This window comes from Cetorhinus maximus, chromosome 9, assembly GCF_964194155.1.
Source record: "Cetorhinus maximus chromosome 9, sCetMax3.hap1.1, whole genome shotgun sequence".
NCBI lineage: Eukaryota > Metazoa > Chordata > Chondrichthyes > Lamniformes > Cetorhinidae > Cetorhinus > Cetorhinus maximus.
The window spans coordinates 30,589,785-30,611,236 of NC_135887.1; the positions used below are offsets into that span (position 1 = coordinate 30,589,785).

General features: G+C 41.4%; 1 protein-coding gene across 1 annotated transcript in view; it reads left to right on the forward strand.

The window, feature by feature from the left end:
• LOC144684543 (complement factor B-like) overlaps positions 1 to 21,452 on the forward strand; it is a 71,829-nt gene that overhangs the window by 19,924 nt on the left and 30,453 nt on the right. Inside the window, exons 5-10 of the mRNA XM_078548446.1 lie at positions 917 to 991; positions 1,900 to 2,033; positions 4,478 to 4,610; positions 6,988 to 7,122; positions 9,352 to 9,432; positions 11,331 to 11,483. Coding sequence (XP_078404572.1) covers positions 917 to 991; positions 1,900 to 2,033; positions 4,478 to 4,610; positions 6,988 to 7,122; positions 9,352 to 9,432; positions 11,331 to 11,483 — 711 coding nt within the window. The remainder of the gene's footprint in view (positions 1 to 916; positions 992 to 1,899; positions 2,034 to 4,477; positions 4,611 to 6,987; positions 7,123 to 9,351; positions 9,433 to 11,330; positions 11,484 to 21,452) is intronic.

Below are 21,452 nucleotides of genomic sequence, written 5' to 3' on the forward strand. Positions count from 1 at the left end.
GATCTGGGTTTGGGTAGAGGGAGTACAATTTTGAAGTTTGCAGAAGATGAAAACTTTGCATTAATAGCAAGCAGCATAGTAGTAGACTTCAGGAGGACATAGGCAGGCTGGGGAAATGGACAGACAATTTTTTATTGCAGGTTAATGTGAAGCGTTGCACTTTGCGGGGAACAGCATGGTGAGGTAGTATGGTCTAAATGGTGATACAAAAGCAAAATACTGCAGATGCTGGAAATCTGAAACAGAAGCAGAAAATACTGGAAATACGCAACAGGTCAGACAGCATCTGTGGAGAGAGAAACAGAGTTAACGCCTCTGGTCGACGACCCTTTGTGAGAATGTTTTGATGAAAGATCATCAACCTGAAACATTAACTCTGTTTCTCTCTCCACAGATGCTGTCTGGCCTGCAGACTATTTCCAGCATTTTTTAAAATCATCTAAATGGTACAATTTTGAGGGAGGAGCATATTCACAAATCTTTAAAACTGGCAGGGCAGGTTGATCAGACAGTTAAGAAAGTTAATGGGGCACTTGGTAAACAGTGGCATTGAATACAAAGACGAGGAAGCCATACAAAACATTTCTAAATCTCTGGTGAGGTCTTAACTGTAGCATTGTCTACAATTCTGGCAACACACTTTAGGAAGGATGGCAAAACCCTGCAGAGGGTACAGAGGAGGTTTATCAGGGTGATGCCAGGGATGAGGGAGTACAGTTGTGTGGAGAGATTGAAGAAGCTGGGATTGTTCTCCTTACAGCAGAAGACCTAATGGGAGGTATTCAAAATGATGAGGAGTTTTGCCAAAGTGAGTAGGGAGAATTTATTTCCTTTGGAAATCTATAACCAGGAGTTATAGATTTAAAATAATTAATAATCATGCGGCTGTTACATGCTACATTCCATTGTTCAATAGACAAATATGCTTTTGATAACGTGGAGGATCTGACAAAGGAATTGAACACCTTGGAGTTAACAATACGCTATAGAGGTAGGACCAATGCATTTTTTTTTGTTCTTTGATGGGTTGTGGGCATCACTGGCCAGGCCAGCATTTGCTGCCTTTCCTAATTGCCCTTCAGCTGAGTTGCTCGCTAGGCCATTTCAGAGGGCAGTTAAGAGCCAACCACATTGCTGTGGATCTGGAGTCACATGTAGGCCAGACTGGGTAAGGATGGCAGATTTCCTTCCCTGAAATGCATCAGTGAACTGGATGAGTTTTCATGACAATCTATGATAGTTTCACAGTCACCATTACTGAGACTAGCTTTCAATTCCAGATTTTGTTAATAGAATTTAAATTCCACCAGTTGCTATGTTGGAATTTGAACCCATGTCCCCAGAGCATAAACCTGGGTTTCTGCATCACTAGCCCAGTGGCATTACCACTGCATCATCATCTCCCCATTGCATATCTGATTTTCATTAATATTATTTCTAGCCACTCTCCTGTGGTGCTGCTCATGGGTAGGAAGGATGGGGTTATGATATTTAGTTGCTAACCTGGCCTGTCCTTCAAAGATTACAAATCAGCATTTCCTGTAGTAGTCTAATTCACAAACACTTGTAGCTGGTTGCAAGATTTCCCACAATTGGGTAGCTGTCCATCAGGCAGGTCTGAACTTTCAGCCCCTTTGCATTCAATGGGTTTATTTCATGACACCTTTCCATCACTGGTGTTATAGAATAGTCTAACACAGTGTTGGCAAAACTTCAACTGATATTTTGACAAAGGTACATTATCAGCAATATATAGTGGAGGAGTCTCCGAGGAACAAGCACAGGAGCTGCCTCAAGGCTCTTCTCCCTAATAATATTCTCAGTAATGAGGCCAGTATAGCATGATTATGCTGCTGCCACCTTCACTCATTCTGACCGCGTGTGCTTACATTTCCTCAGATCTTAGTTCGAGAACGCACGACACAGGTCAGAAGACAAGGATCGATATCTTCTTTGTCATTGATGCCTCAAGGAGTGTCGGGAATGAAAACTTCATGAAGTCTTTGAACTTTGTTAAGACCTTTATTAACAGGGTAAGTGTGATTGTTAGAACTATAGGATTATCCCAGCTCCAAAAGCATGACCAGCACAAGGAATGAGTTACAACAGATTGCTATAAAAGGAAGAATGTCCTGTGCGCATTTGGGTTTATTCTTTCTGTGGCTCTCTTTAACATTTTAAATACATTTCGAATTCTGACTCTTTAAGCGATCCCTGGGGAGTGAGTTACAATCTGCAGTTTAATTGAGGGACTTCTAGATTGTTTATATAACATGTATTTATATAGTACCCTTAATGTAATAAAATGTCCTAAAGTGCTTCACAGGAGTGTCTTAAGTAAAATTTGACACTGTTACATTAGATAAGATTAGGACGCACAGCCAAAGGCTTGGTCAAAGAAATAGGTTTTAAAGAATGTCTCAAAGGAGGGAAAAGAGGTAGAGAGGCAGCAAAGTTTAGGGAGGGAATTTCAGTGCTTAGGGCCCAAGAAGCTGAAGGAACAATTAAAACGTGTTGCTCAAGAGGCACTAAGTGGAGATATCTCAGAGTTGTGGGGCTGGCAGAGATTACAGAGATAGGGAGGGACAAGCTCATGGAGGGATTTGAAACGACGAGAATTTTAAAATTGAGACGTTGCTATACCAGGAAGCCAATGTCAGCCAGCGAGCAGAAGTAAATGGGGCTTGGTGCGAGTAAGGTATCGGAGTTTTCGATAACCTCAAGTTTACAGAGGGTAGACTGTGGGAGGCCAACGAGGAGGGAGTTGGAATAGCCAAGTCTAGAAGTTACAAAGACATAGATGAGGGTTTAAGCAGCAGAAGAGCTGAGACAGGAGCAGAGTCAGATAATATTAAGGAAGTAGGCAGTCTTAGTGGTGGTGCAAATATGTGACCAGAAGCTCATCTCGGGGTTAAATATGACACCAAGGTTGCAAACGGTCTGGCTTAATCTCAGACTGTTACCAGGGAGAGAGATAGAGTCAGCAGCTAGGGAACAGAGCTTGGAGTGGGGACCGAGAACAATGGATTCAGTCTTCCAAATATTTAAATGGAAGAAATTTCTGCTCATCCAGTACTGGATGCCGGATAAGCTGTCTGATGGTTTAGCAATAGTGGAGGTGTCACAAGAGGTGGGTGGTGCAATAGACCTGCATGTTGTCAGAGTACTTGTGAAAATTAATGCCATCTTTTCAGATGATGTGGAAGAGGGGCAACATGTGCATGAGAAATAAGAGATTAATTAGACAAGAATGGAGCTAGGCAAAAGCAGTCCCATTCACCTGGAAGACAGTGAAGAGGCATTGGAGGAGAATGGTGTGGTCAACCATGCCAAAAACTACAGGTAGGTTGAGGTGGGATTGTTTTATCTTTGTTATTGTCATTGGGATGTCATGTATGACTTTGACAAGAGCTGTTTCAGTCCTGTGGCAGGGGCGGAAACCTGATCGGAGGGCTTCAAACATGGGGTCCCAGGAAAGACAGGCAGGGATTTGGGAGGCCAGATGTTCAAGGACTTTGGAGAGGAAAGGGAGGTTGGGGATGAGGTTGTAGTTCTGCAAGGGCAGTGAGGTCAAAGGGCTATATTTTGAGGAGAGCGGTGATGGCAGTGGTTTTGAAGGACAGAGGGAAAGTTACTGCACAGGTAACTGTTAACAATACCGGCTGTCGGCTTTGGGAGCCAGATAAGAAAGTTGGGGGTTCAGCAGTTTATTTGGAATAGAGTCAAGGGAGCAGGAGATGGATCTTAGGAATGAGATGAGATCAGAGAGGAAGGACAAGAGAAACTAGAGAAAGATGTGAGTTTAGGGCTAGGGCTGTGGGGGGAGAAATTTAGAGGCAGTTTGGGCTAGTGAAGGGAGGGAAGCAGCAGATTCAGCTGATCATATGGTCTCAATATTAGTTACAAAGAAGTTTATAAGCTCCTCGCTCATTACTTTTGGAGGTAAACATGGAGGAGACAGAGGAGAGGGATTTAAGAAGACAGTTGCAGTAGAGAAAAGAAACCTGGGAGTATGCTTAGATTCCTGGATGATCCTGGAGGAGTGAACAATTTTACAGCAAGACTCGACAGTACTTTATCTGGCCCAACTCGATGTGCAGTTAAGGCCATAATCAGATCAGCCATGACCTTAGTGAATGACGAAGCAGGTTTGAGAGGCCAAATGGCCTACTCCTGCTCCTATTTCTTATGTTCTTATGTTAACTTTAGAATAGCTGACAGCTGTGCCAGTAATCAACATTTGATATCTCAATTTATGCTTTGGGACTTTGCTGTCTGCAAAATGGTTGTTCTATTCGCCTGCTTAACAAGTCAGTGTACTTCATATTATGTGGAGCTCTGGGATATGACAAGATACTCTAGAATTGGAATTCTTCCTGTCACATGTATATGAAAATTGAAAGGACATAAAAGGACTGGTGTTAGGAACATGGTACAATATTTAGTTTGAGAGGCTCTTTTTCTGGCTATCCTTTAGGTGTCAGATATTAGTGGTGCAATTCGATTTGAAGTTATCACATTTGGATCATATCCCATTAAGATCACAGGCATCAAGGAGAGCCTCACTCCTAAGGCTATGATAGAAAGGATCAAGCGAGTTGAATATCAAGGTAAGTTCAACCACATCCATTTATTCTTTCATGGGATGTGGGCATTAGCATTTGTTGCCCATCCCTAATCACCCTTGAAGCAAGTTGCTTGCTAGGCCATCTCAGAGGGCATTTAAGAGTCAACTACATTACTGGGGGTCTGGAGTCACATGTAGGCTAGGCCAGACCAGATAAGGACAGCAGATTTCCTTCCCCAAAGGCTACTAGTGAGCCAATGGCTTTTTGCAACAATCAATGATAGTTTTGTGGCCACCAATGCTGAGACTAGCTTTCAATTCCAGATTTATTAATTGAATTTAAACTCCACCAGCAGTCCGTGGTGGGATTTGAACCTGTGCCCCCGGATTACTAGCCCAGTGATGTTACTACCATGCCACCATCTCCCCCCATTGTAACTAGGACGAGAAAGCAGAAGCTGGAAACGTGCAGCATGTCAGCCAGACGCTGTGAAGGATAATGGCAGGTCATGATACCCTTCTTCGGGCTGAAGGCTCGAGAGATCAACAAGCATTATAATAGTTGGAAAATAGAGAGACATGGTAAAGGAAAGGAAAGCGCCAACAGCCACACCAATCACAATGTGTTAAATGACCTGCAGGCTGCTTAGCTGAATCACTCGGATGACACAGAAGATCATCAGTAACATAATACAGATATGCAGATGGGTGCAAAGTATGTGTTGGGAGGGTATAAAAGATCAGAGTGAATATTGACACCACTGTGTCAGAGTTGGAGACTGGATGGAGTGGCTTTTACAGTCTATTTTACAGCAAACAAGGTCTGTTTACAGCAAACAGAGGTCTAATTCAACAAGAGGCTCTACAGACTGCAGCAAATAGAACTCACAACCAGAACTAAAGCAACTTCTCCCAATAAAAGCAGGTTAATTTCTCCAGTAGGAGGCTAGTTTCAGAAAATTATGTGTGAAAATTCAATTCCAGTCATTTCCCGCAGTTGTTCTCAAGGTGTGGTCCCTGGACCACTGATGGCCCCACGAGGGTCCTCCAGGTGGTCCATAGGCTGGTCCAAAATGCAAGTTGCTGACCCGCCACATCATGGCCAAGGCCATACAAGGGAAAAGGCCAGATCCCTTAACCCCTGCACTCGCAGGATGTCATACAACCACACCAGCTCCCGTGTGCATGGTACAAGTCATCAAAAGTGCAAGGAACAAGAATGTAGTTTTATAAGCAAGATTTGAGTTACTGTTCATTTTATTTGATTAATACAGATGCAAAATAGGTATTAGTTTCTCAGAAGAACACTGTTGTTATGTTTTATATCAGATACTGTTTATAATATTTCAAATAAATGTGTTCTCTTGTAATATTCATGTTTATAATGTGAAAATGTCTGTACTTTTGTTTCAGACATGAATTAATAATTTACTTATTATACTTAATCGAAAAAAGTATATAAATTTAAACAAGTGAAAATGCAGCAAAATATTTATCGTTTTCGTGAGTTGCCATTCATGCTGAGAAGTTTTTTTTGCAGCGGCAAGCAAAAATGGGTGGAGTAGGACCGGTAGGTGGCCCTACCTTCCGAGGAGTCAAGAAATGAAGAAATTTGGGAATCACTGATTTGCAGCAGTGTGGTCTCCAGGCAGGATTGATGGGGCAGTTACCCAATCATTTCCATTCTGCCTGGGAGTAATGGTGACACTATATGTAGCCATAAAAGATATGGGTTAAAAATGCAGGAGAAAATGCTGCAGATGCAGCAGACCTGATAGCAAAAAATACAAGTGTAATTAAGGTTGATGGACTGTTCACAAGGGACAAAGAATGGGCTGCACATGCCATGGTCTTCACCCCTAACCACCCTGTGCTCTGGCACAGGGTTTCCCTTTCGCATAGGCAAAGCCAGCAAAATGGAAAAGAATTTCAGGCAGACCCCCCCTATCCAAAAAACATTACGTCTCACCTTCTACATCTGGAAATTGACAAAAAAACTCTGATATATTTCGAACCCTCTCACGCCGTCAGGTTACCTCACTGCAGCTGATTCAGTTTCACAGCTGCCCCAATGGTCTGGACTCTTAAACGCACAGTATCTGGGGGTGTTGTGTTCGACGAGTAAATTATAATTAAAGTCAGTTGAGATTACAATGATTTGTTCCTTTCTGGTCCACATGGACACTGATATTTTGTTCATACTCAGTCATGTACTCGGAGTTAGTCAACCTAACTCCTAGGCAGCTCTCTTTAGCATGCATCTTCATTTTATTTGACACCTCTTGCCTCAGCATGTATCTGACGAAGGAGTAGATTTGGAAGGGAAGGTGGGAAGAGTTAAGGATTTGATTGATAAACCAAAATGGATATCCATCTGTTTCAAGCGTTTTTTGATGTTGCGATTCCTTCTTCTGTTGAAGAATATTACAACAACACAGGAAGAAGAACAGGTCTAGCACTGGAGGTAGTCCGCACCTCCATCAACGAAACTCTAAATCTTCAAGCTGAAAATGGGCAACCTTTCCCAAAACAGACCATCTTTATAGTTACCACTGGTGAGTCTCTGAGAGGGTTGGGTGTTCTTTAATAAGCACTTTTATATAAGTGGGGAATGGGATTGGGTTGGTGGGATTGGGCAGGACAGGGGGGAGATCATGAGATGCATTGATGCTGATCAGACTTCACTTAAAACCCCCAGGAATCTCAATAATTGATGCCTATCATGCCCCACTCAAGCAAACAAAATCAATCAATCAGCTAAAACAAAGCTTGGCTTCCAGCTTACCTCTTAGAAAGTTTAGGGCAACCTGCTCCAAACTGGACTGCCTGGGAAAACTCATTAAAGTAATTCCCTGCCTCTGCTAGCGTTGGCAACCCTCCAGAATTGGAAAGGAATTGAAGATAAATCTACAGGACGCTGCTGAGTGCAATCCTAGCACCGGGACGTTAAAAAATATTGTTTTTCTTTGTCATTTTCTTTGAATATGTCTCACAATATTGAAAATGGGGAAAAATGGCTGACAGCCAAGCATCATCCAATTGCGTATTGAGTCTTTTTGCTTTCCAATTGGCGTAGGAAGACAGTGTGTCACAAGGATGGATGTGTTGGCCGATTGGGGCTGGGGGGTGGGGGGGAGCAGGTCATGTGATGAAATCTCCAGGAATACATTTAATCACAGTTGGCAACCCTAGCCTCTGCCCATGTTCTATTCATTCAGAGTTGTTGAAGGGGTATGAGCGCATATTTTCAATGTGTGCAGATATACTTTGTATGTGTTCCACAATGCCAGCCTATGTGTATATCTTTGTGTTTTGTGCATTCATATGTACAGGTGAGTGTCCTCTGAACGTTAGAATGCACATTTCAAATCTAGGCATCTCCAAAGTGCTTCAAAATAGGTAACTGTTTTGAGGTGGGTAGGTACAGTAGCAACATCCCACCCACAAACAGCAATCTATTTTTGGTGGTTTTAGATGAGATGGAAAATGTTGGTCAGGATCCCAGAAAACTCCACTCTCTTCACATCCACCATGAACCAATGGAACAGACTTAATAGGGGTTACATTCAGCATTCCCCCAAGGCTTCTGTTGATTGATGAGGAAAATCATGGGTTTTGGGAGATGGTGGCGTACTGGTAATGTAATTTGACTAATAGTCCAGAGGCTTAGGTGAATGCTTTGGTGACACGAGTTCAAATCTCACCACAGTAGCTGGTGGAATTTAAATTCAATTAATAAAAACTGGAATTTGAGCATTGCCTAACATTCTCCTCTGGGAGTTTCCCCCACCCTGACAAAAGCATTATCATCACATCTACCCTTGCAAGCCACTACCTCATCTCTAACCTTCCTTTCCTCAATCCTCTCCCCAGTCACTGTCTCAGGCTGACATAGACTGGGTGCAACCTTGGCATGCTACTCAATCCTGAGCTGAACCTTCGATACAATATCATCACAAAAACCATCGAATTACATCTCAATAATACTAATCGCTTCTGTCCATACTTCAGTCCACTTATTGCTGAAACTTTAATCCTTGCTATCTTCAGAATCGACAATTCCAATCAAATCGACTCGTCGTTTGGTAGTACAGAGCTTGAGTATTTCTGAAAAAGGAGACATGCTGTCAAAGTTTTTCATTTTGCACTGATCAGGACAGATTTGCAAGATTACCAAATCTCAAAGGGAAAAACAATTTACACTGCACAACGAAATGGTGCTGATTTGTTGGCAAGCGGACTCTGATTGGTATATTCCCATGTTCCAATGGCTGACCTCCCTTTCTCTGCCCTATGTAAACTTCAACTTGTTCCCCCTCCTCCTCCAACCCCCACAGAGACCCCACTCCCCAATCCTCCCATTCCTCAGGCTCTGTCATGTTCTACACTTCTCTTTGCCTCAGCTAACCATGAGCAGCTGTTCCATTAGTATGGGATTCCCTTCCTAAGCCACCAGTTCACCCAATCCTCCACCTCCCTCTCCTCAGCACCTCCTGATCAGGTGTTTGGTCACTCTGTTGCACCACTGAGAGGGCTTTTGGAACATATTTTCTGCATTTCTGCTATATAAATGCATGTTTTTGCTGTTGCTGTTTATAATTTTATTTATTTCAAGAACTTGTTTTAACTTTTTTTCTTCCAATCTTGAATATATTCTTCCATTATTATGTGAACAGATAAACTTTGCAGTGTCAGCACTTAAGCTTTTTGTCATGAAAATTGTTTTCCTCAATGGGTAATTCTCTGCTGTGGCAACACTCCGGTTTTGTCTTTTCTATCAATAGGACAATATAATGGAGCACCGACACCTTCCATCGTCACAAAGAAAATTTCAGATCTACTGGCCCACTTGCCAGGCCATCTAGGTAATCTATCTAACTCTCTGCGTAACATGTATGATTCATGGAGCCCCACAAAACCAGCATGTAACCTCTTAACATCTTAACAGTGTCAGCTGTGGATCAGTTGGTAGCATTCACGCCTCCGAGCCTCACGGTTCTGGGTTCAAGCCCTATTCCAGGGCTTGAGCACAAAGCTTAAAGCTGACATTTTCTGGAATGTCAGTACTGAGGGAGCTCTGCACTGTCAAAGATGCCATCTTTCACTTGAGACTTCAAACTGAGGCCGTGTTGTGGTGGATGTAAAAGAAAAAACCCATGGCACTATTTTGAAAAAGTGCAGGGGAGTTCTCCCTGGTGTCTTGGACAGTCAGCATCACTAAAACAGATCACCTGGCCATTATCACATGGCTGCTTGTGGGAGTTTTCTGTATGCAAATTGCCTGCCACATTTCCTACATTACAACAGTAACTACACTTGAAAAGTCCATTGGTTGTGAAAAGCGCTATATAAATGTAAGTCTTTGTTTATCTTTCTGCCAAAGAGAAATTGGGACCTAATTTGTCATAATTGACGTCAACAGGATAGTGACAGCCTTGAAATGGGGTCAGTGGACTTACCCATGCCATTAACATCGCTACTCTGGCCACTGTCACTTTTACAGGGCCTATTGCTAGGCAATGGAAATGCCCATCCATTGCAGGAAGTCGGTCCCTTTTAAATATGAAAACCAGAGTCTCCCGATGTGTTTAGCACCCGACTGCCATTTTAGGAGAGGACCAGTCAAGACTTGAGCTGTTCTCGTTCTAACTAGCTTTACTGGAGATGGTGCTGAAGAGAAGTGTCAATAGTGGAAAGAAAATCATAGCTGCTACTGCCCAGAGCTCTCCACAACCACAATCCTGATGCCGCTCCAGTTCTCCTCTTTCTAGCTGGAGAGCCTCCACACTTCACAATATTGTACCAGTCTCAATCCAGCAGGCTGCAAATGGGAAGCCATTTTGGGGCAGAGAACGCGCCAGTTCTATTTAAGTGGGATTGGGTCCTCAAAATTGCTCAGGCCTCCTGGTGACCAGAAAGGGCAGGTAGTCAGTTTGCTCTGCTGGCTGCCCACCCAAAAGTTAACATTGGCTAGTTTCATGTCTAAATGGAGTCAATCACTACTGCATTGTCCACAAGCAATGTCCCACTCAATTTTAGATCATGACAACTACACTTTAATAACAGCTTAAAACTCTTAAATTATGTGGATTGATTGACTGGATTGAACCTGTTCTCACTGGTAAATTGAGAAGAGTATTATCCAGGTCTTTAGAATGCAGGAATACACGGGTGACATAGATATAACTGTGCCTCCCCTCCACCTCTACTCAACAAAACTTTCTCCCCATTCTCTTGAGGAGACTGGTTCAATCTAGCCACCTTTTGATACTCCCTGAGTGTCCACTCCACTCTACATGTGAGAATACAGTGAGTATCGAAAGGACATTGAGGTGTAGAGGGCATCACAGCTGAGCCTGATCTTGCCCTCACCTTCCCATAGAGATCATTGGATGTTGAGTAGGACTGGCAGCCCCAGCTGATCTTTCCCCTTTCTGGGTCAGAGGCATTGAGACAAATTGCAGTGTCATACAATCATCAGATCAACTGACTAATCAAATCAGTGATCTCCCTGTATACCTCGTTGCCAACAAAAGTAGTGAATTTAGCATCCACTTCACCAGGACAACCACACGTTCGGTAATTTTCTGTGCAAGACCTGAAAATCAGGGCTGAATAATTTGTTAAAATATTTTATTACGCTTTCTTTCCTCATTGCCAAATGAGTCTTCCGATATCACACGTGAGACAGAGATTCCCTTGAATAGAATCACCAGACTTTGCAATGTATTCTCTCTAATTGCTTATCCCTCTCTCACTGCAGTTATCTATGCCATTGGAATTGGAGAAGTACTCAAAACCTATCTTGAAGATTTGGTACCTATCAAGTTAAAAGAAACAGAAGGCCATCAGTATGTCTTTTATCTACCAACCTACCATTATCTGGTAAAAGCACAAGAAGAGCAGAGAAAGAAAGGTAAATCGAGTTAATGTGCATATAATATAGTTATTGCTAACTTGTCCCTAGGCATCCAAAATCTCAGCCATGGTCAATCAAGAAGGCACTAACAGCCATCCAGCAAAATATACATTCTTTGTTATGGCACAGCTGATAGTAAATGTAGCTGCTCAAATCCCAAAGGGAAACTTGAAACAACTGCCACAACTGTTTTGCAATTTGCACATATTTTGAGATGCGTGCCTTGAATTCAGTAGTAATAAGGCCACCGAGTCTTTTAGGTGTCTTGCAAAATTAAATTAAACCTTTATTAATAAAGAAAATGATTTGAAGCACATACATAGGTTTACAAATTACTACAATAATAATTTCTAGCCCCCCTGATTAATCTAACTCCCAGTTACACCTCCGTTACGGCAATAGTAAGACACATAGATTTTAAAAGATCCAGGTAAAGTAACATGATACCCTGAACAGTCAAATTCAAAGTGAGATTTTCTCAGCTTTGGTTCTTTGTAGGCAGAAGCTTGAGGCTTAGATACTGGAGGTTTTGCACACTAATGAGATCTTAGAATTCCTGCCCTTACACACAGCCTTCACTCCTTTATAAATATTTTCCCCACTGAATGCAAATTTCCATTGTTTCACTGTATCTTTGGACTTTACCTCTCTAATAATAAAAATCTTACACAGTACCAATTTCACCAGTAATCCTTGGGAAAAATAAACACACTGGGCAGAATTTTGCCCTTGATGGGCACACGGGCCCCACCGGCTCGACGGTGGACAGGCAGCCGATCGCCGTTGCTGAAACGGGCCCTGCCACCATTTTGAGTGGGCGGGCCAATTAAGGCCGGCCCAGCAGGCTGCCCAACGGGAAGCGCTATGCGCTTCCTGTGCGGGCAGGGAAGGGATTCACCAACTGCCAAAGTGCGCTCCTTCACACATGCACACGAAAGAGCACACTGCTCCCTGAGACTAAATGCTGCCTCAGGAAGAGGGCTGAAAATTTTATAAAATTAAAAAATAGAAAAATAAAAAAATTAACATGCCCCCCTCATGTGACAATGTCACACAAGATGGAACATGTTAATAAATATCACAGAATGTTTATTAAAGTTTTTTAAAACAGACATGAAACCTCATCCCGCCAGTGGATGAGGTTTCATGTTTTTTCAGAAGCCCGCTGGGGCTCCTGGCCTGCCCACCAGCCTTAAGGTTCGATGGGCATGGCCTTTAATTGGCTTAATTATCCTGCCAATGGCTTCAACTGGCCATTGACAGGTCGGCGGGCAGACAGCTGATTTCGCTGTACGCCCACCTTCCTGAATATTTAAATGGGGTGGGATGATGTCGGGGTACCTCCTGATGTCATCCCGTGTCATTTTCGTGTTGGCGAGCGGGCCCCGCTCCCAATTCGTCAACGGAAAAATTCGGGCCACTGTTTCTTATCTCCTCCTGGCTAAGCGAAACATTTCACCCCCTCTTTTGAATTCAAGCTAGTCTGGTTTATTTGAAGAATGCAAATGTTTCCTTTACACCTCACATTCTAAAACTTCACCCATGTTTACCTCTTAACATTTGAAACCCAGCTTATCTTCTGATACATTAAAGCCTTCAGACCAGCTGCCATTAATTAAATTAAGTCCACCCCACCCCCTCCCCACTCTCTCTCTCTCTCTCTTTATTCCTATCCTTACAATAAATCCCACCAATAACATTATGACAATTATTATATCTTCCTGACAGCCCCCTCCTTCTTAAAAAATGAACTGTCATAATTTAAAAAGACTGCTTCATTTTCTGAACCCATTTTAGATTATCTCCTATACTTATTACACTATTATATTACCAGATGCATGCATTAACAAAATATATAATATATATTCATATTATATACACAAGTCCATGGTATCAACAGAAATGATTCCAGCCCTGTGTCCAGGTTTTAAGTGTCCAAATTTCCCTTCAAGCTTCAAACTCTTGACAATGCATCTGCAATCAGATTTTGCTTGTCCCGCCATATGTATAATCTGTGGATTAAATGGTTGCAGTTATAAACTCCATCTGAACAGCCTTGCACTTCTGCCTCGAAATTTGTCCAGAAACTTAAGAGGATTGTGGTCTGTATAAACAATGGTTTCTGATGAATTGTTTGCCACATAAATCTCAAAATGCTGCAACGTTAACACCAACCTCAAAGTTTCCTTCTTGATCATTGAAATCTTGTCTGTTGTTTGTTCAACTTCCGTGAAAAATGCCCTATCCAGTGTCATCTCCTTCTAAAAATATGGCCCCAATGCCTATATCGCTTGTGTCAATGGCCAACTTAAATTGTTTGACATAATTGGGTACTGCCAAAAACTGGTATCATAGTTAATACAGTTTTCAGATTGTCAAATGCCTCCTGACACTCCTGTGTCCATTGAAACTTCCTGTTCTTTTCTAGCAGTTCAGTCAACGGAGCAACCATATTGCTAAAATTTGGTACAAATTTCCAATAAAACCCACTCATGTCCAAAAATCTCACAACTTCTCGTTTTGTTAGGAAACCCATGATAGCCTTGACTTTCACATCTCTTGGAGCCACTTTACGATGTCAAATGGCATGGCCTAGATACGTAACTTGCGCTTTTGCAAATTAACTTTAGCCAAGTTCACCACCAAATTAGCTTCTTGTAATCGAGTAAAAAATTCTTCCAGATGTTGTAAATGGTCCTCCCACATCTGACTGAAAACTATCAAGTCGTCAATATAAACAGCACATTTGCTCAGATCTGCAATTACTTTGTTTGTCAGTCTTTGAAATGTTACAGGTCATACCAAACGGCATGACTTTCAACTGATATAGTCCATCCCCATCTGGCATCACAAAAGCCAATATCTCCTTTGCTGTTTCCAATAACGGTACTTGCCAATATCCTCTTAGCAAGTCAATCTTTGTGATAAATTTTGATTGTCCCACCTTCTCAATGCAATCTTCCAACCTTGGTATAGGATATGAATCTGCTTTTGTCACTGCATTCACCTTTCGATAGTCCACACACAGCCTTTGTGTTCCTTCCGGTTTAGGTTCCATCAGAATAGGCGAACTCCAATTACTGCCACTAGACTCAATGATATCATTTTGAAGCTGGAATTCAATTTACTTCTGTACTTGTGATAACTTTGCTGAATTTAATCTATAAGAATGTTGCCTTATTGAAGATGAAACTTCTACAGACATATTATGTATAGCTAAATTTGTCCTCCCCAACTTATTTCCACAAATAGCTTTGTGTGACAAAAATAGCTTCCCCAAATTGCTTCAACACTTGTCTGTAAAGTAACTCACTATTACATTTAAATTTTCAAGTGCCCCCTCGTTACCCAATTTGACTAGGAAAATAAATTCAGATTCCTGTGCTTCTACCTCTTTCTCATTATCTACCACCACTAACACCTCCTTTTGGTCCTCTTCCCTGTCAAAGTACTTTTTAAGCATACTTACATGACATACCTTCTGCTTGTTTCTTCTACCTGGAGTATTTATTAAATAATTTACTTCCCTCAATTTCTTTTCAACCCTGCAAGGCCCACTAAACCTTGCCTTTAACGAGTCACCCAGCACTGGCAGCAGAACTAGCACTTTCACCCCAGCAACAAAACTACAAGCTGTAGCTTTCCTGTCTACCTTCACTTTCATCACTAGCTGTGATATCTTTAAATATTCCCTAGCTAACTCATATGCTGTGTCCAATTTGTCTCTGAATTTTGATACCTAATCCAGGAGAGTAGTTTCTGAACTTTGACCTGCTAATTTCTCATGAATCAATTTCAGTGGTACCCTTACCTCATGACCATAAACTAGTTCAAAAGGACTAAAACCAGTTGGTGTATTAGGAGCATCCCGAATAGCAAAATACAAGAATGAAATTCCGCAGCACAATCCTGTGGATAATCCTGAATGTACGCCCTCATCATAGTTTTTAGAGTTTGATGCCATCTTTCCAAAGCCCCTTGTGACTCAGGATGGTACGCTGTTGATTTAAATTGTTTTATCCCCAAACTGTTCATTACTTCCTTAAACAGCTGTGACACGAAATTTAAACCCTGATCTGATTGTATTTCTTTTGGTAAGCCATTTCTTGTAAAAAATTTAGTTTACTCTTTCACAATTTTCGTTGTTGTAATATTTCTTAAAGATATCACTTCAGGAAGCCTGGTAGACCCACCCACTGATTTCCACTTTTCGACTTAGGGAGGGGTCCTACACAATCAACCATGATCCTAGTAAAAGGTTCTTCAAATGCTGGAATTGGAATTAAAGGCACCATCTTAATCACTGCTTGTGGTTTCCCTATCAGCTGACATATGCGACACGTTCTACAGAATTTGACTACATCCCTATGCAATCCAGGCCAATAAAAATGTTTTTGTGTTTTCACCTGTGCCTTTTCAATTCTAAATGTCCCCCCATTGAAATTTCATGAGCAATTCTCAGTATCTCATTTCTATATCCAAATGGTATTACAATCTGATGCACCTCCCTCCAGCTATCATTTGCTGAAACATGATAAGGCCTCCATTTTCTCATTAAAACATTATCCTTAAGGTAATAACATTCTGGAATACACTTTGCTTTGTTTCTGAGTAAGCTGTTTGATATAACTGTTTTATTTGCAAATCCTTTTCCTGTAACTCCACTAACTGTCTTAAGTTAAACACCTCAGCTGCATTGCCTTCCAATCTTTCTTCCTGAACAACCTTATCAAACTCAGTGCCAACTAATTGAACTTCCACATCTTCTCTCTGCCCTTGAACTTCCTGTTCTTCTTGTTTCAAACCATGAGCCTGTGAGCTTGTTATCCACACAATCTGGAAACAATCCAGGATGCTCTCTCTGCAACACTTCTGTTAAAAACACTTCTACAGGCAGCTCAACTACCATAGGCATCACCCACATCTGGGACCCAGCTTATCATTACCCAAAATAAATTGAATCCCTGCAATGGGCAATTTTTCCATGACTCCAACAATCATCTCATATGTTTTACACTTACTCTTTAACTTCACCTTCCGCAATGGAATAGGTTTATCATCTCCATGAACTGCACTTATTATCACTTTCTCCGCAATACTCCCTTTGAACAACAAGTGTCACTATCCCACAACATTAAGGATTGACTAGCCCTTGTCTCTCTTAAAATTTTGACATCTTTACCTATTCCACCCTGTACACATGGAAATACTTTCCCTTCACATACAAAATCTTGAAACCTTTCTGCAACCTGCTTCTCATGATTCTCTTGGTTAAATTCTGAACACATTCCCACTTCTTTACCTTTCACTGATTCTTCCTGTTTTACCTGTACACAAACCACTGGTTTTTCCTGTGCCTGAACCTCAGAACCCACAGTACTTTTATTTTCAGTACATTTCTGCACCCCTATAATTCCAACAGATTTTCCCTGCAATTTCCAGCACACAGATTTTGTGTGTCCAACTTTATTACAATGAAAACACCTGAATTTTCGAATGTCACTTCTACCCTCAGAACCATTCTTATATTCTGAGAAAAAAACTTCCTGGGAATTTCCACCAACCTTCTCTTCCCCAACTACCCACCTTCCTTTCGCCTTCCCACTTTCTATCCTTTTCTGATTTAAAAGGGTGACGGAAAAAAGGTTTAGTTCTATGAACTAACTCATAATCATCAGCTATCCCTGCTGCTTGTCTTACCATTTCAACCCTCTGTTCCTCCAAATGAGTTCTCACTACTGAAGGAATTGAATCTTTAAATTCTTCCAAAAGAATTACCTCTCTAAGAGCTGCATATGTTGTCTCTATCCACCGGTCAAAATTACTTTGTTTTATTCTCTCAAATTCAATATAAGTTTGCCCAGACTGTTTTCTCATATTCCTAAATTTCTGCCTGTGTTCCTCAGGAACCAACTCATATGCCCTCAAAATAGCCTTTTCACCACATCATAGTTCACCGACATTTCTTCTGACAGTGAAGCATAAACCTCATGTGTTCTACCCACCAATCTGGATTGTAACAGCAATGTCCAGTTTTCCTGTGGCCATTTCATCTGTTTAGCTATGTTCTCAGATGAAATAAAGAATGCTTCAACATCTCTTTCCTCAAACTTTGGAAGAGCTTGTACAAATTTAAACATCATCTTCCCACTGGGTTTTAGGTTAAATGTTTTTTCATCATCAGAACTTTCCTCAGAATCTGAAATCTCTTTTTTAACTTATAGCCTTTTAAGCTGGTATTCCCTTTCTCATTCCCTTGCTACTCTTTCTTTATCCTTACCTCTTGCCTGGAATTCCAGCTCTAGAGCCCTTTCTTTCTCCTGCCTTGTTGCTTCCTCTCTTTGAAATGCCCTTTCTTTTTCTGCTGCCTCTAGTTCCAGTTTTTCATTTCCAATTCTTTTTCCCATTTCATTTGCCTCCAATTCAACTTTTCTCATTCCCTTTGCTTGTTCTAATTCAAGTCTCTTCATTTGTAACTGAAGTCTCACTACCTCCATCTGTGACTCACTAGTGTCAGGTATCACTTCCAACTTTAAATGCTGTGCTATACCTTCAACTATGTCTGCTTTCTTTGCCCCGACAGCTATCCTCAATCGCAACTTATCCATTAATTCTGTTAACTTACCCTTAGACACCTATTGTAACCCAGAGTTATATCTTCTGCTTTCAAAAATGCTTCAGTCATGGATACAGCCATTTTAGCAGTCTCACTGCTTTACAAATGTCTCACACCAATTCCTGAATGCAAAGTGCCTCTCGTTCTCAAAGCCTTAAGATTCACCAACTCCAAACCAATCAAGGAATTTCAAATATATCCCACAACGAGCCCCCAATTTTGTTATGGCAAAGCCAATGGTGAATGCTGAGCTGCTTGCATCCCAGATGAAAACTTGAAACAAATGCCACAGATGTTTTCAAATTTTTATATATTTCGAGATGTGTGCCTTGAATTCAGTAGTAATAGGACCACTGAGTCTTATAGGCTTCTCACAAAACTAAATTAAACTTGTATTAATATAATAAAGATTTTAAGCACATACATAGGTTTACAAATTACTACTATAATAACTTCTAGCTCCCCTGATTAATCTAACTCTCAGTTACACATCTGTTAAGGCAACAGTAAGACGCATAGATTTAAAGGACCCAGGGCAAAGTAACATGATACCCTGAACAGTCAAATTCTTAGTGAGATTTTCTCAGCTTTGGTTCCTTGTAGACAGCAGATTGAGGCTTAGATGCTGGAGGCTTTTCACACTTGTTGGATCTTAGAATGCCTGCCCTTACACACAGCTTTCTCTCCTTTATACATTTTTCCCTATTGAATATAAATTTCCATTGTTTCGCTATGCCTTTGGCCTTTACCTCTCTAATAATTAAAATCTTACATAATACCAATTTTACCAGTAATCTTTAGTAAAAATAAACACACTGTTTCTTAACTTCTCTTGACTAAGTGAAACATTTCACTCCCTCTTTTGAATTAAAGCTAGTCTCGTTTATTTAAAGAATGCAAATGTTCCCTTTACACCTCATATTCTAAAACTTCACCAATGTTTACCTATTTAACATTTCAAACGTAGCTTATTTTCTGATATATCAAAGCCTTCAGACCAGCTGCCTTTAATTCAATTAAGTCACACACACACACACACACACACACATACACACACGCACACACACACACACACACACACACACATACAATAAATCCTTACCAGAAATTCCAACAACGGTGAGTTTGAGTGTCTTGGGCTACAGGAAGATATAGGCGGGATGGTCAAATGGGCAGATAAGTGGCAGATGGTATTTAACCCTGAAAAGTGAGGTGATACACTTTGGAAGGAGTAATTTGACAAGGAAGTATTCAATGAACTGCATGACACTAGGAAGTTGTGAGGAACAAAGGGACCTTGGCGTGTGTGTCCACAGATCTCTGAAGGCGGAACGGCATGCTAATGGGGCAGTGAAAAAGGCATATAGGACACTTGCCTTTATCAATCGGGGCATAGATTACAAAAGTAGGGCGGTTACGTTGGAGTTGTATAGAACCTTGGTGAGGCCACAGCTGGAGTAGTGTGTGCAGTTCTGGTCGCCACGTTATAGGAAGGATGTGATTGTACTGGAGGGGATACAGAGGAGATTCATCAGGATGTTGCCTGGGATGAAGCATTTAAGTTATGAAGAGAGGTTGGATAGACTTGGGTTGTTTACATTGGAGCAGAGAAGACTGAGGGGCGACCTGATCGAGGTGTACAAGATTATGAGGGACATGGACAGGGTGGATAGGGAGCAGCTGTTCTCCTTAGTTGAAGGGTCAGTCACGAGGGGACATAAGTTCAAGGTGAGGGGCAGGAGGTTTAGGGGGGATGTGAGGAAAAACTTTTTTACCCAAAGGGTGGTGACGGTCTGGAATGCACTGCGTGGGAGGGTGGTGGAGGCGGGTTGCCTCACATCCTTTAAAAAGTACCTTGATGAGCATTTGGCATGTCATAACATTCAAGGCTATGGGCCAAGTGCTGGTAAATGGGATTAGGTAGGTAGGTCAGTTGTTTCTCACTTGTCGGTGCAGATTCGATGGGCTGAAGGGCTTCTTCTGCACTGTGTGATTCTGTGATTATGAAAATTATTATATCTTCCTGACATCTTCAAATATAACCTGGGTGATTTGTCGTTGAATTATTGATGGAGTTTTTCTAGGCCACCAGTTAAATTGGATGGTGAAGTGCTATGTTAGAGGCCTTTGTCTGGGATGAGTTTGTTGGATACTTTAAAGCACTGTGATGAGTTGCACCACGGGCTGTTTGCTCAAGTGCAGTGTTGTGCCCTTAGACAAACTACAAGACCCAGATATCCATGATATTGTTACAATCAGGTGGGTAAGGGTAGAATGGCCCCCTTCTTTCTCTACTCCTTGTTTGAACATAATAGTTTTTTTTTAAAAGGATATGTTTGCCTTCAGTGAGCGTTTAACTGTTTATGTGCTGTGACCATAAAAGGCACCAACAGATACGTCTCCCTGAGTTTTTAAAAAGAAGAGAATAATATTTATTATACTTAACCCAGTGTAAGAAAAATAATAAAAATGCCCCAACTTCCTCTCCCTCTCTCTCTCTCTTTCTCTCTCTCTAGCTCTTTCTCTCATACACGCACACACACACTCTCGAAGTTCACGCATATACAAATAGATTACAGGATGGAGGGATAGATTAAGCAATTTAAAGTTTGGTAAAGTTAAAGGGGTATACGGCTCTTGAACATCGGTGACTTGGCTGGCTTCAGACTGAAATTGATGGTCCTTCTGGGTTTGGTATTGATGCAGTTTAAAGATGTAGTCAGGTGATTTATTTGTTCTTCTAGGGACAGCAGCTGCTGGGTTGAGTTATTTCAAAAGATTTCTGCCTGTGCCACATGGATAGTCAAAATCAGCAGACAGGGTTCAAAACTTGTAGGTTGGATGGGGAGAGAAAGAAAGAGAGAACCCATTCAGGGTTTTGTTTCTTTGACATCTCATTTGCTTGTGCACAGGTCTGCAGAGAAAAGCAGGTACTTAAACACACAAAGGGTTTGCTGAATTGGCACATGATGCCCTTTTCAACTGTCCAGTGACACAATTATGGTCATGGCTAGTGGATTCCAGTTGGCAGGCTTACATGATTAGATTGGGCCTAGGCACACTCCATTTATAGCCAGAATCCCATTGTCCAAGTGATTATGTCTAATGGTTTGGCTCCACCCAATTGACTACCCAGGTGATTGTCTGGATGCTTTGCTAATTGATTAGGAGATGGCCCCTGATCAAACTCTTTCAAGGCAATTATTCCTGGTAGGATTTTGCAGACAGGTTGTCTCCATGTCAATGGCTTTGTAATATAGAAGGTGCAGTGATGTAAATGTTCAGCCATCTTTGACTGTGATTTCAAATCATTGGAATGCGGCTTTGGTCTTTTTAAACAATCAATTTGT